This window comes from Podarcis cretensis, assembly GCF_951804945.1.
Source record: "Podarcis cretensis genome assembly, chromosome: 12".
Taxonomy (NCBI): Eukaryota; Metazoa; Chordata; class Lepidosauria; order Squamata; family Lacertidae; genus Podarcis; species Podarcis cretensis.
This window is the reverse complement of record NC_137181.1, coordinates 28036125-28055114: the sequence shown is the minus strand read 5'-3', so window position 1 is coordinate 28055114 and position 18990 is coordinate 28036125. Positions and strand designations below refer to the sequence as shown.

General features: G+C 41.4%; 1 protein-coding gene across 1 annotated transcript in view; it reads left to right on the top strand.

Annotated features, from left to right (window-relative positions):
• The window catches only part of HEPACAM2 (HEPACAM family member 2), a 32521-nt gene extending 16794 nt beyond the window's left edge, over positions 1 to 15727 (top strand). The window contains 7 exon segments of the mRNA XM_079948454.1: positions 1396 to 1695; positions 11984 to 12109; positions 12194 to 12218; positions 12349 to 12386; positions 13416 to 13489; positions 14438 to 14547; positions 15468 to 15727. Of these exon segments, the coding sequence (XP_079804580.1) occupies positions 1396 to 1695; positions 11984 to 12109; positions 12194 to 12218; positions 12349 to 12386; positions 13416 to 13489; positions 14438 to 14547; positions 15468 to 15477 (683 nt within the window). The 3' untranslated portion in view covers positions 15478 to 15727.
• Positions 15728 to 18990: the final 3263 nt, after the last annotated feature.

The following is an 18990-nucleotide window of genomic DNA, read 5'->3' as shown; positions in this document are numbered from 1 at the left end:
CTCATCAGCTCATGTTCCCCCTTGCAAAGACATGCAGGCGTGCCAGCTCCAGGGGGCTAAGCCCTTTTGGGGGGCCTATATTTGGGGGGGAGACTGCCCCCCAATGTCACTGCTCCAGTGGCCGGCTCCTCCTCCTCCTGCTGTGGAGGGGAATAAGTATTGAAGCTACCTCCCACTGGTGGCGGCACCAAAAGGAGGCAGAGGAGCAGCCATTGAAACTGTGCAACTGCTGCATTTGGCTCCGACCCCAGCTCCTCCCAATGTCCTGACATCACACACACAACGTTTCCCCAGCCTCCACAATCGCCTTCACAAGCTGGTGCCTCTGGAAGAGAGAGTCATATGAAGAAGTAAGGAATCCTTGGTTGATTGGCTAGGGTGCATCTCCTGGGTCTACAGCGCAATTGTTCAGTAAATAAAAACCCAGATGCAAGCACCATAAACTCTATTTACCCTAGCGTTATTCCAGAACTAATTTATCTCTCTCCTCCCCCTGTAAATAGATATCTTATGTAATTTACCTTGATATGTAAATAGAGGAGTTTCACCCTTGTGTTTCACCCTGTGCAAGGTTCATACAAGTTTTCGTGGTTTTAGATCCACTGTTCTGTTGTGTGAAATGAAGAAATGGCCATTTATCCCAGCTTTGCTATAGTGTTGTAGCAAAAGGTGCTTGTTTAATGGGCAGCGAAGTTGTCCTTGGTAGATGGAATTCAGGTCACATCTCCCTGGCACCCTGGGGGCTGAAACCAGAGCAGTCAGGATGATTGAAAGAAAGAGTTTTGCAATTTGAATGTGACAGTAGTCCTGATCTGTACATATGCTTATGGTAAGTCAATACTTTTTAGAGGAAAAAACCAATGCCCTCGTTTTTTGGATTTGGCTTGCAAGCTACCCCTTATGAGAGCTATGTTATTGTCTGGGTGGAATAAGGTCCAACCTAGATATGACATTAAGTATGTCAATAGAAGTAGCTTTTCGTAGGTCTTTTTTCCTGTTAATAGCTACATTTGTGGGGAGGCGCATTTGTTTCAACAAACCATAGTTTAACAGTTTAGGATTAAGTGGTAAAGCTAAACTATGGTTAATCAGAAATGTCTGCTCTCTTCCTCACAGCCTCCACAGAAGAGAGAAGGGGTGGTTGAAAGCCAGTGTCTCACTGTGGCTCAACCCCATAAAACTAAATCACAGTACATGCAGAGGAGGACTCAGAATGGAAAGAAAGTTTAAAATGCAATGAATCCAAAGATCATCTTTATATGGATTTAAGATACAGCTAGAAATAACAGCATATGAAAGAGAAATATTGCAGTTGGAAGATCTGACATAACAGTCATTTGTCATGTTTCTCTGTTGAGTTTATATTCTCTCTCTTTAATTGTTATATTCACACAGATGGGCCCTATGGACTTACAATAAATTCTGACAATGGCCAGAAGTTAGGAGATTATTTTACGTTTAACAAAGGGGAAGCAGTCCAGCTTTACTGCTCAGCAGATTCCAATCCACCAAATATTTTTTATTCATGGACCCAGAGGGCCGACAACTCCACGCGCCTCATTAAGTACGGAAGGTCCCTGGAAGTTGTATCTGAGAAGGTGACGCAGAAAACAGAAGAATACAGGTGCAGAGCTCTCAACAACAAGACTGGGAAGTGGAAAGAAACCCACATATTTGTGATTATGATGCCAAAAGGTAAGAATGAATGCTCACATGTCAACCTACAAGGTTTGTACAAAACTTCCAAGCCACTGTCAGAAAACTCAGCCAGCCAATATCTTAGAGACAGAAGGGAAAGCCTCACCAAACTTGTTTAATCATAGTTCCCTATCACCAAAGGGGTCCTAGGAAGTGAAATTTTATGCTTTCCGCAGAGGAGAGCATTGTAATTCGATAGGTACAAATGAGACCAAAGTTTATAGCATAGAGGTGCCCTTTATGAAAGGTTCGGCATCTTTAACACAAAAAACAACACTGATGCAGTGACTAATTTATGTAGTCAGATCAATCAATATAACTATATTTACTTACTGAAGAATAACATGAAAGGGAACCTATATAGGAAGAAATCAAGGGTGCTCTCTGAAATTTTGCTCTTTTCTCCACTCCTTATCCAAACTAGAATTGTTGGCCTTTAATACACATTCTGTTCCTGGCGTAGAGGTAAATAGTATGTTAGGTAATTCAGCTGTGAATGAAACACTTGAGCCAAAGTTGACGAGGAAACAGTAGAGCCAACATTGCTGTTGTTCTACCTGCCCATGACTGCTGCAGTGTAACTACATTCCAGCCCTTGAACATCACAGTAGCTTAATGCAGTTATTAGTATACGCCTATGCAGATCACGAGGAGACTTAAGAGTTTCCCATTCATACTCCAGAAGCCTAAATATAGGCAGCATTGATAAATCAAGCAACCTCTTCTTTCGTACTATTTGCCATAGTGAATGGTCTAGGATAGGGGTGGGGGATTTGTGGCTCTCCAGGAGTTGTTGGACTCCAGCTCCCAGGATCCCTGTTCAAAGGCCATGCTAGCTAAGGCTGATGGGACCTGTAGTCCAACAATGTATGGAGAGCTGGAAGTTCCCCATTCTTGCACTAGGAGCACTCAATGAACCTTACTGATGTTTGGAGGATGTGCAACTTACTAGTATCTCAGAGAGAGACCAAATGAGATCCATGTAAGCTGCTTTCTAGTGGGATATAAGCAGGATAAATCAATAAGAATCAACAAGGCTACAATACTATGCACACTTACCTGGAAGGGAGGGAGTCCCATTGACCCCAAGGGGATTACTCCAAAGTTGACCCATATGGTGCTTTAAACAAGAAAACTGCTAAGGTAAATTCTTTCCTATCAGATTATAGCTGATCTGTATAGTTACAGAAATATTTTTTCTTTGTTAACTAGTTAATAAATATTTAAAATGCATTGTGTAAAATTGCACAAGTTCTGTCTCCTTCCCTGCCCCCCATTTTTTATATAGAAAAAAATATTTGTTAGAATGAGGATAACTCTTACATGCTGCCCTGTTATTAAATATATATCTTTTTCACGTAGCCATTACATTAATGTAAACTCAAGTTATTCAGATGCTGCCTTACAGGGCATTTCACAAGCTTGTTTGGCTTTGACAACACAAAGACCTGAGCCTTTATGCTTAAGATAAATACGGTCAGCAGCTGCCTATTGTACAAAGGGATTTAATATAATCACAGATGAAAGTTCTGTGTTTTCAAACACACTGAAAGGAAAATAGGTTACAATTTTACAGTGAAACCTATTCAGTTTTTTTATATGACGCCTAGGAAAGAAAAACATAATCAAAGGTTTTGCATTGCGTAAAATTACATATTTCCTGTTCATGGAAGTAAAATAGGACTCAATTGAATAAGATAATAAAAGCACCAATATTACAGTTTATGGTAAGATCTGGAAAGCTAGCAAAACCTACAAAATGCAGATCTGTACATTTTCTATTTTCTATTTACACTTTTAAGAATATATTGCCAATCATATCTTAGTTAACTCATACTATTTAAAAACTGAGCTCATATATACAATTACGTATCATTGGGTTTGCTTCACATCAAACCAATATTTGTTGCTTATAAGTGCTATAAAAATAAAGAAACCAGCTGGAACTTCTGGCACTGGTTAGAGAGGATTTCACTGGGATTTTGCAGGGACCCCCTGATCTGTCTGTGGCCCCAATATGTAGCCCCGAGATCAGGATTATTCACCCTGTGCCTGACCAAACCAGATCCAGCCCACCAGGGGGTGGGGCTAAGGATCTTTCTAAAAGGGTTTTTAAATTGAGGCAGGCATGCCCAGGCCTGATGGCTCCTTAGGATCAGTGGATCACCATGGAGATCTGCTGGAGTATTCATCTCCCCTTGGACTTCGCCTGAGGAGACCATACTTAGCCATACATACCAGGGAGGAGGGAGCTGTAGCTCAGTAACATCTGGAGGGCCAAATGTTCCCCACATTATAGCAGAAAGTAGGTGTCAGGGTTCAGTCCTGCCCCAGACCTCAAATCTAAGGTCTCCTCAGATGAGAAGCAAGGAAATTTGGAGAATCTCCCTGCTGCTAATGGTCCTGAAGAGCAATCAGATCTAGACTTTCCTGTCTCAGGACCAGAGGTTCCTACACCAGCTGCCTGAGTACTGGCAGCTCTCAGATCCACCCCACCCCACCAGGGCCATAGGAGCAGAAGGGATCGCAAGCCAGACAGGAACTTCAGAGCGGTCACCAAAGGATGCTTTGATGTCAAGGATGCTTCCCAGCCAAAGGAATGTATATGGCAGGTTGTTGTTGTTGTTTAGTCGTTTAGTCGTGTTCGACTCTTCGTGACCCCATGGACCAGAGAACACCAGGCACTCCTGTCCTCCACTGCCCCCCGCAGCTTGGTCAGACTCATGCTGGTAACCTCGAAAACACTATCCAACCATCTCGTCCTCTGTCGCCCCCTTCTCCTTGTGCCCTCCATCTTTCCCAACATCAGGGTCTTCTCCAGGGAGTCTTCTCTTCTCATGAGGTGGCCAAAGTACTGGAGCCTCAGCTTCACAATCTGTCCTTCCAGTGAGCACTCAGGGCTGATTTCCTTCAGAATGGAGAGGTTTGATCTTCTTGCAGTCCATGGGACTCTCAAGAGTCTCCTCCAGCACCATAATTCAAAAGCATCAATTCTTCAGCGATCAGCCTTCTTTATGGTCCAGCTCTCACTTCCATACATCACTACTGGGAAAACCATAGCTTTAACTATACGGACCTTTGTTGGCAAGGTGATGTCTCTACTTCTCAAGATGCTGTCTAGGCCTGTCATTGCCCTTCTCCCAAGAAGCAGGCGTCTTTTAATTTCGTGGCTGCTGTCACCATCTGCAGTGATCATGGAGCCCAAGAAAGTAAAATCTCTCACTGCCTCCATTTCTTCCCCTTCTATTTGCCAGGAGGTGATGGGACCAGTAGCCATGATCTTCGTTTTTTTGATGTTGAGCTTCAGACCATATTTTGCACTCTCCTCTTTCACCCTCAATAAAAGGTTCTTTAATTCCTCCTCACTTTCTGCCATCAAGGTTGTGTCATCTGCATATCTGAGGTTGTTGATATTTCTTCCGGCAATCTTAATTCCGGCTAGGGATTCATCCAGCCCAGCCTTTCGCATGATGAATTCTGCATATAAGTTAAATAAGCAGGGAGACAAAATGCAGCCTTGTCGTACTCCTTTCCCAATTTTGAACCAGTCAGTTGTTCCATATCCAGTTCTAACTGTAGCTTCTTGTCCCACATAGAGATTTCTCAGGAGACAGATGAGGTGATCAGGCACTCCCATTTCTTTAAGAACTTGCCATAGTTTGCCATGGTCGACACAGTCAAAGGCTTTTGCATAGTCAATGAAGCAGAAGTAAATGTCTTTCTGGAACTCTCTAGCTTTCTCCATAATCCAGCGCATGTTTGCAATTTGGTCTCTGGTTCCTCTGCCTCTTCTAAATCCAGCTTGCACTTCTGGGAGTTCTCGGTCCACATACTGCTTGAGCCTTCCTTGTAGAATTTTAAGCATAACCTTGCTAGCGTGAGAAATTAGTGCAATTGTGCGATAGTTGGAGCATTCTTTGGCACTGCCCTTCTTTGGGATTGGGATGTAGACTGATCTTCTCCAATCTTCTGGCCACTGCTGAGTTTTCCAAACTTGCTGGCATATTGAGTGTAGCACCTTAACAGCATCATCTTTTAAAATTTTAAATAGTTCAGCTGGAATACCATCACTTCCACTGGCCTTGTTATTTGCAGTGCTTTCTAAGGCCCATTTGACTTCACTCTCCAGGATGTCTGGCTCAAGGTCAGCAACCACACTACCTGGGGTATATGAGACATCCGTTTCTTTCTGGTATAATTCCTCTGTATATTCTTGCCACCTCTTCTTGATGTCTTCTGCTTCTGTTAGGTCCTTTCCACTTTTGTCCTTTATTATGGAAATCTTTGTACGAAATGTTCCTTTCATATCTCCAATTTTCTTGAACAGATCTCTGGTTCTTCCCATTCTATTGCTTTCCCCTATTTCTTTGCATTGCTTGTTTAAGAAGGTCTTCTTGTCTCTCCTTGCTATTCTTTGGAAATCTGCATTCAATTTCCTGTATGTTTCACGATCTCCCTTGCATTTTGCTTGCCTTCTCTCCCCCGCTATTTGTAAGATATGGCAGGTAGTTGTTGTCAAATATAGCACAGTCGCTTCTACAGCTCTGAACTCCATGGAGCAGTTGCAGCAACTGGCGACCACGTCCCCTCAACCAGCAACCAGTTTATGTACCTTCAATATGAAGGTACATAATTTCAGGATGAAATTAATAAGTATATTTTGTTTAAGGATATAAATCACAATTAACAATGAGTTCTGTAATGTCTAACTTGTGACCTTCAGAATTTTACAGTTTGTGACTAATGGTGTTATTGGTTTCTATGGTGTCAATATTAGCAGACTTGTAAAAGGAGACAACAGTTTATGGTTCCTTATCTTGCAAAGTGAGGCCTCAAATGACTAAAATAAATTATTCATAAATATAGGAAGCACGTAGGAATATATACCCCGTACCATGGTGGCTTGTGCTTCTGCTTAGAGAACCATTTAGAACTGCCAGTCTTATGACCGATCTCAAGTGCAACTTTCCTGAACTAAGGAATCGAAGCTCCATTTAGAAAATACTGAACAAGGAAACGTGTGGTGGGTTGTATATGCAAAAGATTTAAAACACATGGAGTCACCAGGTCATCTGCAGAACTCTTGGGTGGATTCAGATCTCTGGGAGCCAGTTGATCACTGTATTAACTTTGCACATTACACCAGAAGAGTGGAAGAAGACTGACTATCTGTGAGGGCCACTTTCCCCCAGTAATAGGCCAATGCTTCTCTCTGAACTAAAGCTCCCAAAGTAGACAGAAAGTTTAACTGTGTATGTCTTCCTCCTGGCTTCCCCCTTCCCAATGCTGCCATTGGCAACTGTCAGTTTCAGTGGAGGAAGGGTGGGCTGGAGGCAGGGGAGAATGTTGATTAACACTTTCCCTTCAGGGCTGTTTTCCTCTCAAAATTCACACACACACACACACACACACACACCAATTTTCTTCTCTTCTACATATGGAAGAGAAATCTATGGAGAGTGGGAAGATGTGGATATCCCTATGTATTTCCCCTGTGTGCGAAAGCAGTAGGAGGAATTTTGAGTGGCAAAATGGCCAGAGGGGCAAGGGCCTTCTTCCAGGTGGCCCACACAACATGAGACCTTGAGATTTCTCCTGCAGGGAGATGAACTAAGGAGATGAACTAAGGAGATGAACTAAAGAAAGAAAGAAAGAAAGAAAGAAAGAAAGAAAGAAAAGGGGGAGGAAGCAGATGCTGCAGTCTAAAACTGCATTCTTCATGTTGTTAACATTCATACTGATTCCTGTCCAGAATCTAGCTCAGGGAAAACTGGTTCTGTGGTTATGCAGCAAAGACAACAGGGCACTGCGCTGACTAGCCAGTATCTGTGACATCACAACCTCTCCTCCCCTTGGGTCCTCCAAGCAGACTATGACTCTCAGCATAACCTACATCACAGGACCATTGCAAGAATAATATGGGGGTGGGATCAGCTCCTTGGAGAAAATACGGGATATAAATGTAGCACTTCACACAAAAATATGGCTAGAAGCAGAGAAACGTAAGCAGTAAATGTATGAAAATTGTCAGTGTTGAATTGCTGGTAGGAATAACTATATTTAACAAAGCAAACGTGGAAGCGACCTACATCCAAGACACACCCTTTATTCCTCTAATCATATACATGTTTAACTTGATGACACATTTCACATTACCCCCCCCACACACACACAATAAAAACACTGATTTTGCAAAGATTTTTAAAAATGTCATGTGCCAGGGTTCTTCCCTGATTTCCCCCATGCGCCAGTCCACAGTCTTTAGGGTGTGTTATCATTTCATATATCAAAAAAGCTAAAGGGAGATAATGAATCAGATGTGATGCTGAACATGTGCTCAATTTTTACTCGAAAATTCCTATGTCCACAGAAGTAACATTTGTCTCATCTCTGTGCCTCAATGTATTGAGGGTGATGTGCATGTTGTTAACATGGTTTAATGCTATTTACCTGTCTCCTGGGAGCTGTAATTCTATGGGGTGGGGAGGAAGGGTACATGTGAACAAAAATGCATATATTGAGGTAAAATGTGCATAAAAATGGATATATTGCTGAAAATGCATACAATAATTCATTATATTAGGAGAAATATAAATATAAGAGGAAATATGCTTTGGAAAAATGTGTTTATTAGGCAAGGTTGCATGCAAAATTGTGCACATGAATAGAAATTCGTACTAAAAGGCTGATCAATTTTCATGATGACTTCTTGAAATAAATTCAGAAACTGATGTGGAAATGTGGAAAACTAGGAATTTAAGATTGGACAAGTTAGAAACTGAAATGAGCAGATTCATCCGTCCCTAAGGAAAATACATGTGAAGTGAGCATGATAAGAAATTAGGGTTGGCATACGTCCGGATTTTCCCAGACATATCTGGAATACTGCAGTCAGCAGCAGTGTCCGGGTGGAAATCGGGAAATGTCTGAAATATGGCAACCTCTATAAGAAGTGGGCTAAAATTCTAGGAAGATGCTGATAAATATATAATTAATTTGGTCTCCTACCTGGTAAGTAGATTTCCTTGCATGAAGGAATATAATCAGTTTACCTACTTATCCAATTCCTCTAACTTAACAAATAATACTTTTTAATTCTGAACTGCTAAACAGCTTCAGTGAAAATGTAAATGAAGCATAAAGCAAATCCTATCTGAAAGTATAATGTTTAGCTAAACTATGAACCGAAGTATCTAACAACTTCAAATATATAACTGGATTGAAGAAACCCATATTTTTTTCTTAAACCCATCTTTTCTGTGTAACCCACAACACTCCCCAACTGTGCCAACAGCTGTTAGATATGAAAAGCAGCAAATGAAGCAACATCAGCTGCATTGTTAGGTAAGCGTCACAAAGCTGTCGTGGGTGCATTCATTTTGAAGGATGCGTCGCACTGCAACAGCCTGCAAGGCAGCTGGCAAACGTGGATCCAGATCACAGATAATCTGGGCTGGCTTTCTCCTAGGCCGATGGTTGCCCCCAGTGCCAAAGCCAGGGAAGTTAGGAGGTTGGAGATTTGAAGGAGGGAGGTGCGCCCTCAACAAGACACTCTGGGGCAGTTCTAAGATGTTACTACAAATTTTCGCTTGTCATACAAGCGAAGCCAAAACTGAAGTAATTAGAACGAGGTGTGAGTGCCCTCTAGCGGCCGCATGCAGCCACAGCAAGTGCAACCCATGAGGAACCGTTCCAACATTGAAAGGTGAAGAGATCAGTGGCGTAGCGTGGGGGGTGCAGGGGGGGGCCGCCCGCACCGGGCGCAACATCTGGGGGTTAGGGTTAGGGGGCGCAAATCCACGGGTTAGGGGGTGCAAATTACTTGCCTTGCCCCGGGTGCTGACAACCCACGCTACGCCACTGGAAGAGATATTTTAAAATAATGAAAGCAGAGCATAACAGGTTTGTAGAAAATAGCCTAGGGCTGGCTATTTCCATTCCTGGCTTAACCCAGAACGAAAGCAAATCCAGTATCCATCTTGTGAATCGACACTACCAAAAAGGAAACTGTCTACAAATTATAGGTAAAGGTAAAGGTACCCCTGCCCGTACGGGCCAGTCTTGACAGACTCTGGGGTTGTGCGCCCATCTCACTTAAGAGGCCAGGGGCCAGCGCTGTCCGGAGACACTTCCGGGTCACGTGGCCAGCGTGACATTGCTGCTCTGGCGAGCCAGAGCCGCACACGGAAACGCCGTTTACCTTCCCGCTGGTAAGCGGTCCCTATTTATCTACTTGCACCCGGAGGTGCTTTCGAACTGCTAGGTTGGCAGGCGCTGGGACCGAGCAGCGGGAGCGCACCCCGCCGCAGGGATTCGAACCGCCGACCTTTCGATCGGCAAGCCCTAGGCGCTGAGGCTTTAACCCACAGCGCCACCTGCGTCCCCTGCGCCACCTGCGTCCCAAATTATATTTCATCTAAAAATCCATTACATTTGATTCCACAGTTTGGGTCTCGTTACTGCTGACTGACAGTGGCAGCCTGATTATATGCAAATTAAGGCATATGCCTAAGCACATTTATCTGCACAGAATCAGGTTGCAGTGACGTCTAGTCTCTCCCCCCCCTTTCATATTTCACCATGAATGCACTCCTTATTTAAAAATCTGAACCCCACTTTCCACCATGTAGGTGTCAAAGCAACTGACAACAATAAAATATGCAATGTGAAAAAACATAAATTAAGCCTCTAATATTTAAAAACTTCAATCATTTAAAATCCAAATGCACAAATAAGCTAAATAAATATCTCCTAAATCCTTTGCTTCGGGGAAAACAGCAGAGAGAGAGAGAGCGCACAGCAGGAAGTGGGCAGCAAATTTCCTGCTGCACATGTTGAATGTGCAAATGCAACAGCCGAACGAAGAGTAGAATTAAGAAAGTCAAGGCTATGCAACTCTTACCAAAACTGATCTCAAAATAGCTGTGGTCCTTGGTGTAAGGTGTTTGTTGGTGTTCCCCAGAACAGCTTCACTCCACGCCAGTGGAGGCTAAACAAATTTGGTCAAATGGGACACTGCCTCACCAACCTCTCAGCTAGTTCCCAGCCTGCCTACCTTTTTACATGCTAGGGGGTGACCTTGCCTTTCAGGTTCCTCCTCCTTAATGTCAGGGCTGCCATTGTAGAACTGCTCAGGGATAGGGGGGGCAGGGGACTAGAATTAGTTGTCATTGGCTCTGGCTCCACCTCCAATTGGCAACTCCTCTCTGCCTTCTGCCTGGATGTGGCATTTGCCCATTCTTTTTTAAAATGTCTGTACAGGGGGAGAGAAAGAGTTAATAGGTAGACCAATAGAAAAGCCAGAGGCGGAGCCTACCTGTTTATAAAAGAGCTTAGCCCGAGGTTTGGATTGGTTGGTTTTAGTTGGTTGGGAAAGGCAGTTGGGAAAACAGTTGGCAGACAGTTGGAAATACAGTGGTACCTTGGGTTACAGACGCTTCAGGTTACATACGCTTCAGGTTACAGACTCCGCTAACCCTGAAATAGTACCTCGGGTTAAGAACTTTGCTTCAGGATGAGAACAGCAATCGTGCTCGGGCAGCGTGGCGGCAGCAGCAGGAGGCCCCATTAGCTAAAGTGGTGCTTCAGGTTAAGATCAGTTTCAGGTTAAGAACGGACCTCTGGAACGAATTAAGTACTTAACCAGAGGTACCACTGTAGAGAGACAGTTAGTGCAGTTGGTTCTTGTGTGAGGGGAAGTAGAAGAGTTAGAGACAGGATAAAATAAGACTAAGAAGGTAAAGAGTAACGTTTGAATGCAGTTAAAGTATATTTTTGTTTGCAGTAAACTACACTCTTCTTTGTTAACTTAAAGTGGATTAGTGGTGTACGGGTCAATAGTCTGTGAGACAACCGGGGGCTCCGTATGAACGCCACACTGGCCAACCCCAATGGGCAGCAACCATCATGGCCCCGTGTACATGTTCACAGAACACATTTGTTCCTACTGTCATCACATTACCCACAAACTCTTGAACTTGATCCACACAGAAACCAGGCCAAATAAAGGACTAAAGTAATTTTCTGCTCTTCTCTGCAACTCAAGTAAAGTCAGTAGAAGAAACGATAAGTTTCAGGTCCAGTTAAATCGTATTTAAGAATTATTTTCCACTGGTGGCATGCAGACACTAGAATGGAAGAAGCAATTCTGGGTATATTTACACTATTTGAACCAGTGTTGATGCTCTAGCTCCAAAGCACTGCTATGTGCAATGTTTTGCATTATAGGCATGGCCAGAATGATAAGTGCAAATCAAATATCAACTTCTGTTCTTCTCTGACGCAGGACTGGAGCAGCTGGCTCAAAGAGAAAAATATTTGTCTCCACTAGGAATAATATGTGGAATTTCCTTATTTTTGATAGTATCAATGTTCCTTCTAACGTTATGGAAAAGATTCCAGCCTCATAAAGGTATGTTAAATTAATGCCAGAATGAATTCAAAGCTTCTGTAAACCATAACAAAAAGGGTTGATTGTTCTTTGTCTCTATTTCAGTTCTACAGCAGAAGCTGCAGACCAGGTAGAAAACTTAATTATCATTTGTCTACACGAAGCTTTTAAAAGAAGGGGGGGGGGGAACGCAGCATCTTTTTGCTGCCTACGATTCTGCTCTGAATTTGAAATAATTGTATTTCTGTTTAATGTTTCAGGCCTGAAGCAGATTACAGAAAAGCACAAACTATTTCAGGTAATATATGATATAAAGAGTTAAATGGAAAAAGACCACTTTGGAAGCTTTCAAAAGAATCAAAGAGAGGAAGACAGCAAAATGACAAGTTAGATAATGATTAGGTTTCCAAGCCTTTTCTTAAAAGCAGTATCTTGGAAGGAAGGGGGAGCAAATTGCAGTGGGATAGCGCTACAGTTGAGAGTTGGGGGTTACTTGCTGCTTTTCTCATCTAAATTGCACCATGAACCTCCTATTTTCGCCATAAAGGAAAACATTCATCTGGAATCCCTAATGCAGAGCCATGGGCACCATGTTGCCCTTAGAACCCCATTTGGTGCCTGCCAAGGCCTTGTTTGCCCCTCCCTCAGTGGAGGTGAATTGCCTGCTTTGAGCAGGGCTTGCTTGATTTTTAGCATCTGTGGTGTTGTTGTTTTGTTAAGAGTGTGTGTAGGTGTTTTGCCTGTTTGGGGAGGATGAACTGGTAGGTATAGTCAGAGGGCAGAATTTAGCCTCCTGTTCTTTATCTGAGGAACAGAAAGTTTAATCCTGCTCCCAGTTATTGCGATGTCAGATTATCGACAGGTGAGTGGTTACAACCACCTGCCAAAGTTGGCCCACAGGGGTGGGGAAGATAAAGATGGGGTCCTTTGGGGTGCCAAAATGGCGCCTCACTTCTGCAAATTACACACTCTCATACTGAACCTGAGACTGAACCTGAGGTGGAACACAATTGTCCATAATTATTACTGTTATGTACTGAAGTTCTCATCCTGGGCCAGCAGGGGGATTCTGTAGATAGTTTTCACTCAGGTCCACATATGCAAATAAGGGATCAAAAGTGACATTCAGTGATTGGATAGTTACAGAAAGTTGTTACAGTTACATTGTACTGGAGCTCTATATAAGCAGGCTGGCTGAACCCTTCAGTTCAGTTCTGTTCTGGCCTGTGAATAAACAAGAGCTGTTTGAAGAATCTCTGTGTCATCTGATATGTTCACCCACAACTTAACAATTACTCTCTCTTTATTTAAATACTGGCACTTTTAGGGCATGAAAACGCGCTGGATGATTTTGGAATATATGAATTTGTTGCCTTTCCTGACGCTGCAGGAATTTCAAGGGTAAGTGCTTATAGCTCTGCAGCATGGATATCTGAAAAACCATTTTGCCGGCAGTATTACAAAACAGAAATAGCCCTTGGTTTAAAGGCTTCCAAAAACAGAAATATAGATATATTCATAAAGAAGGAAGGCGGTTCATTTTAGCAACTCTAAATCTGACTCTTGTGTTCTGGTCTGTGTCTTTCATTGTTACTTCTTCATTCTGAGTGTGATAACCACTTCCCAAATCTTCTGAGCTTTTAGTGGCACTGAAAAGCTACACTATAAAGCTAGTCTCCCATTAGAAGTCAGACAGGCATTGGCCCTGTGGAGTTTCAAATGCCTAGTTAAAAATCATATTTCAGGATGTTATTTGCATTATAAATGCTTCTCTGATAATTTCTTTTCTCATGTTCTTGTTCAAATTTCTGAGATTTTTAATTTCTGAGATTTTTAATTTATGTCTTAAGCTTGGCATGTTGTATATTTTTGTCACCTTTTGCCACTTTGAGATCTAGATGGTGTAAAAACAGGATATGTATTTTTTGAATAAATCAATCAATAAATAAGCCCTGACCTCCCTCACTACAATCTATAGCCACACTAAGCCAGACTTCCTCAACCTCGGTCCTCCAGATGTTTTGAGACTACAATTCCCATCATCCCTGACCACTAGTCCTGCTAGCAAGGGATCCTGGGAGTTGTAGACCAAAAACATCTGGAGGGCTGAGGTTGAGGAAGCCTGCATTAAGCCAAACATTGGCTTAGCAGCTGCTGCACCACACTGTCCTGTGCTATAAGGGCCGGGGAGGAACAAAATGGGTACAAATTCCTCTCTAGGAGACCATAAGCCATTGATTAGTTGACCCTCTTGTGCAAATAAGGCCTACATCTCACTGGCTCTGTTTTAGGCGTCCATGTTAGTTTTGCCTATCTTGCTCATAGAAAAACATTATTTCCTCCATTCAGGTGTCAAGTTGGTCAGTTTCTGTCTCTGATGCTGCACAAGGCCAGGAATTTAATGGAACAGTTTATGAAGTTATTCGGCATATTCCTGAACAATATCAAGAACGTCAAGAGTAAGTTGCGCAAACCTAATTTGTCAACCAGGTTGCACAATGAGACTGCCTGGCAGGGGTGGACTTTAGTAATATGGCACCTGAACAAGGACAAAATTTGTCCCATCCCCCCAATATTTATTGTTTTCACAATAATTCCAATATTACAATAATGGTAATCTGTTAATCAGGATTTTATTTTATATCAGTCAACCAATCAATTAAAAAGCATATAACCTGGTGTTTTAATGCTGTTTGGTATTTCCAAGTAGTGAAATACAAAAATCAGAATAATTAAAACCATAAGAATTATAACAAAGTCTTGTGGTGCCTTAAAGACTAACAAATTTATTATGGCATATGCTTTAATGGACTAGAATCCATTTCATCAGACACAACTAACACAGCCTCACTAAAATGGTTTCCATTCTGGGAATTGTTGAGAATTACAGTAAATAAAATTTAGCAGAAAATACGAAGAAACATTTGGATGACAGTGGTTTTCATTCCAAGGTGCTCTCTTTTTCATATATTTTACAAATGGTTGGTTTGGGTTTTGTTTTTACCTTTACAAACATTACTTCATCTAAGTCATGCTATAAGCGTGCAAATTATTATTATTATTATTATTATTATCATTATTATTATTATTATTGTTATTATTATCACATTTATATTCTGCTTATGCATGACTTGAGTGTGCAACATTCTGTCCACTACACCCCACCCTACTTAACAGTTTGCAATGCTTCAGGAAATGTTTGCAATGAGGATATCCTGTGATATCTTAAGACATCACTTTGTAGTGGTTGTTTTGCTGCAACACACTGCCCCTCTGGAATTTGTTGGTATTGTTTATGGAATGAAGTTTAAAAGCTCTACACACAGTCTTCTGAACCAGAAACTGTGACTCAATATTTGATTTTTTTTTTTCCTCCTAGAGGCACATGAAAAGAAAATGAAAGCATAGTGATGAAATCTGTTTTTGGAAATAGAAGAAGCAACAAATGCAACAGCATGGGAAAGGATTGACCTGTCGCTTCTAATGAAAATGCCATCTCAAGTTTAATAAGCAAAATCTTCTTTGCACATTTCTAATGTTATATATATATATATATATATATATATATATATGCTTTGTTTAAATTATATATTGCTTAGAGCTACTGATTACAATTTAGACTGTAAAAGTTACAAATCCAACAATGAAATGTCTAAGTGTATTCTAAAATATTGGATTGCTGCCATCTGTGCCCAATGAGAGGGATCTCCAATGCTTGTTTTGTTGTTGTTTTGTTTAAAAACAGAACACTAAGATGAATGTGCCCTTAAGATTTTACATCAGCCTGTACTGTAAATAACGATAAATAAGTATATGTTAGCAGCATGATAGGTGTTCATTAGCAAATACCTGCTTTTTCTAAAGTCAGCGAACATTGCATTAAGTGAACATTGCAACTGAAATAATGTATAAAGTGCGACTGCTATATTTTGAAACTGTAAATATGTATGTATGTGCGTATGTATATGTATTCAGTGATGGCTAGGGCCTCCTAAAGGGGAAGGTACTACAAATCCTTTGCATCCTAACCCTAAACCATTCTCAGCCATATCTTCCCTTCCATCTTGGAAGCCCTATGTATTAGCCATGGATAAACCTGGGTTAGGAAAAGGTGATTTCCCCAAGGCTACAAACAGGGACAAAAGCAAACATGACATTATTTATGTAATTACTGATCCGTATTTTAGTATCTTTTTATAAAGTAAATAGCAGTCATAGCCCCCCCCCCCCGTACCCTCACATGGAAGGAAGAGACTTTAACTCTTTTTCTTCACCACAATTCTGATCTGAGTCAACGGGAGCATGCAGCTGCTGTATGAATAATCTGGAGTCTGCTTTGACCCTGGGTGCAATGCAGAGATGGGGTGTGAGTTCAAGCCCCCAAATAAATTCTCCCCTTTGTTACTGTGTCTCTTCAGCAAAAACATAAGATTTTGCAGAGACAAAAAAAATCATTCCCCTATTTGGTAACTACTGCAAGAACAGTATACACTAGACAAATTAAAATTAAACAGTATACACTAGACAAATTAAAATTAAAAATATTAAGAAGCTTGTGCATCTCTGTTCTCTTCTGCCATGGCCGCAAGAAGGAATTTGGAAACTGTAAGTAAGAGTTCAATGACAGTTAAACTAAAATGGTAGCAGAAACTTCTTATCTGCCTCCTGCAGCCACACCAGAGTCCACAAACCCGGAGAAGATATATAAATGCAGCCAAAATGTGGTACTAATGAGAGAAAAACAAACGCCCAAAACTTTATTATAGATGGGTTTTGCTAAGAGCATAATTAAAATTTGCAATGACAATCAAATACTTTTGTGATGTTCAATATTGTTAAAGCACATGATGAATTTAATATGTAACAAGTTTTACTATGTTATGACGAATTTATGTAATAAATTTGATGAGATTTTGAATTTTAAAAAGGGATTCTTTTACTGTCTTGCTTGAAACCACACAGATGGTGGCTTGGCACTCTTGTTAAAATAATCACAACTCTTTGGGCCTCTTTGTTTTCTTTTCTGTGAACTGGATAACTTTCATTGCTTTGGTTTTTCTTCATGTTATGTGTTCTGGTAGGATTGATACGCTACTCCAGCATGCCAGTGTTAAAACAGAAAACCCCATAAGCTGCATGTAAGAGGCAACACGATAGAAGTTTATAAAATTATGCCTGGCATGGGATGAACACTAGAATTCATGGCCATCCAATGAAATTGAATGTTGCAAGATTCAGAACAGATATAAGAATGTACTTCTTCACACAGCATATTATTAAAATATGGAACTTGCTCCCACAGGAGACAGCAATGTCCACCTACTTGGATGGCTTTAAAGAGGATTGGACAAATTCATAGAGACAGCTTTCAATGGTTACTAGTCATAATGGCTATTCGCTGCCTCCACAGCTCCTGGAAACCACAGGAGGGGAGCACACTCTTGTGCTCAGATCCTGCTCGAAGGATTCCCTACAAGTATCTGTTGGCCGCTGTGAGAATAGGGTGCTGGACCATAATGGACCATTGGCGTCATTCAGCAGGCTCTTCAGCAGGCTTTTCTGGTGTGTTTTTCAGAAGAATTACTTACCATGTTGTTTCAGCCTCCAGTGCCCAAGGTTGAAAGGATCTGTGCAGGGCAGACCCCCAGTTATTGTATAAATCGGGAAATGTTATCACAGCTTGTTAGAAAACGAAACAACTCTTGAGTTTTGATTTCCACAGAAATGAAACCAAGTATATGAATAGGTTATGATGATATGATTTCAGAAAACCAACACCCAGGATTAAAATGAATGCACAAAGGTATGCCGTGAATAAAAAGAAAGTATATTTTAAAGCCACTTAATCTTCCATGACGTGACAACAGGTCAGGCTAACATTTTGACAGCACTCAGAAGCTGAAAAGACTGACTTAGTAACAAATGACCGATTCATCAGCTATGGCCACTCCTGGATTAGGATAGCCATACTGTAGTAATATCCACTCTTGCAACCTTGCATTTAGCTTACTCTAATGCACTCTATGTATGGCTGGCTAGCCTTGAAGACAATCCAGAAACTTCCACTAATGCAGAATGCAGCTGACATTTCTTTGCCACCTCTATTGCATCTGCAGAAAACAGCAGTAGGAGACTCTTTCAGTTGGTTCGCAATCTAACGGAACCACCTTTGCCATCATGGGCAGGGTATAATTATTATTATTATTATTATTATTATTATTATTATTATTAGAGTCATATAATACTTATTCTTCAGGATCTGCACTGGCTACCTACTGGTTATCAAGCTCAATTTAAGATGTCAATGCTGACATATAAAGTCTTAAATGATTTGGGACCCATGGGACCCAAGTACTTAACAGATCACCTCATATCAGTCAATGTGGCCTCTGATATTGGCAAATATTTACACGTGTATCCCTTTCTGTTTCAGGAAATGATAATTCATGAATACTTGCTTTAACCTGTAGATATATACAGACATATACAGGTTCCTAAACATTCCACACACACACACCGAGCTAATATGTTTAATGTGATTAATAGTTAACCAATCCACTGAGTATAAGTCAAGCCTCTGTTGGGTCCAATTTTGGATTAAATTGTCTCTGGAAGGATGAACCCTACCGCTAAGCAGTGTGGGCAGCTGCCACAGGTGGCATATGCTGGGGTGGGGTAGCTGCAATCTTGACGGAGTTGGAGGCTGCAGGTCAGGTACATGGCTCAGAGCTGAAGACTGGGAGATCATTGCATCTGATGCTTGGGGACAGTAGCTCAGGGATCCTCCCAAAACACCAGCCACTCTGGGCAGCTTCCAACAAAATATTAAAACACGATAAAACATCAAACATTAAAAGCTTCCCTAGACAGGGCTGCCTTCAGATGTCTTCTAAAAGTCAGGT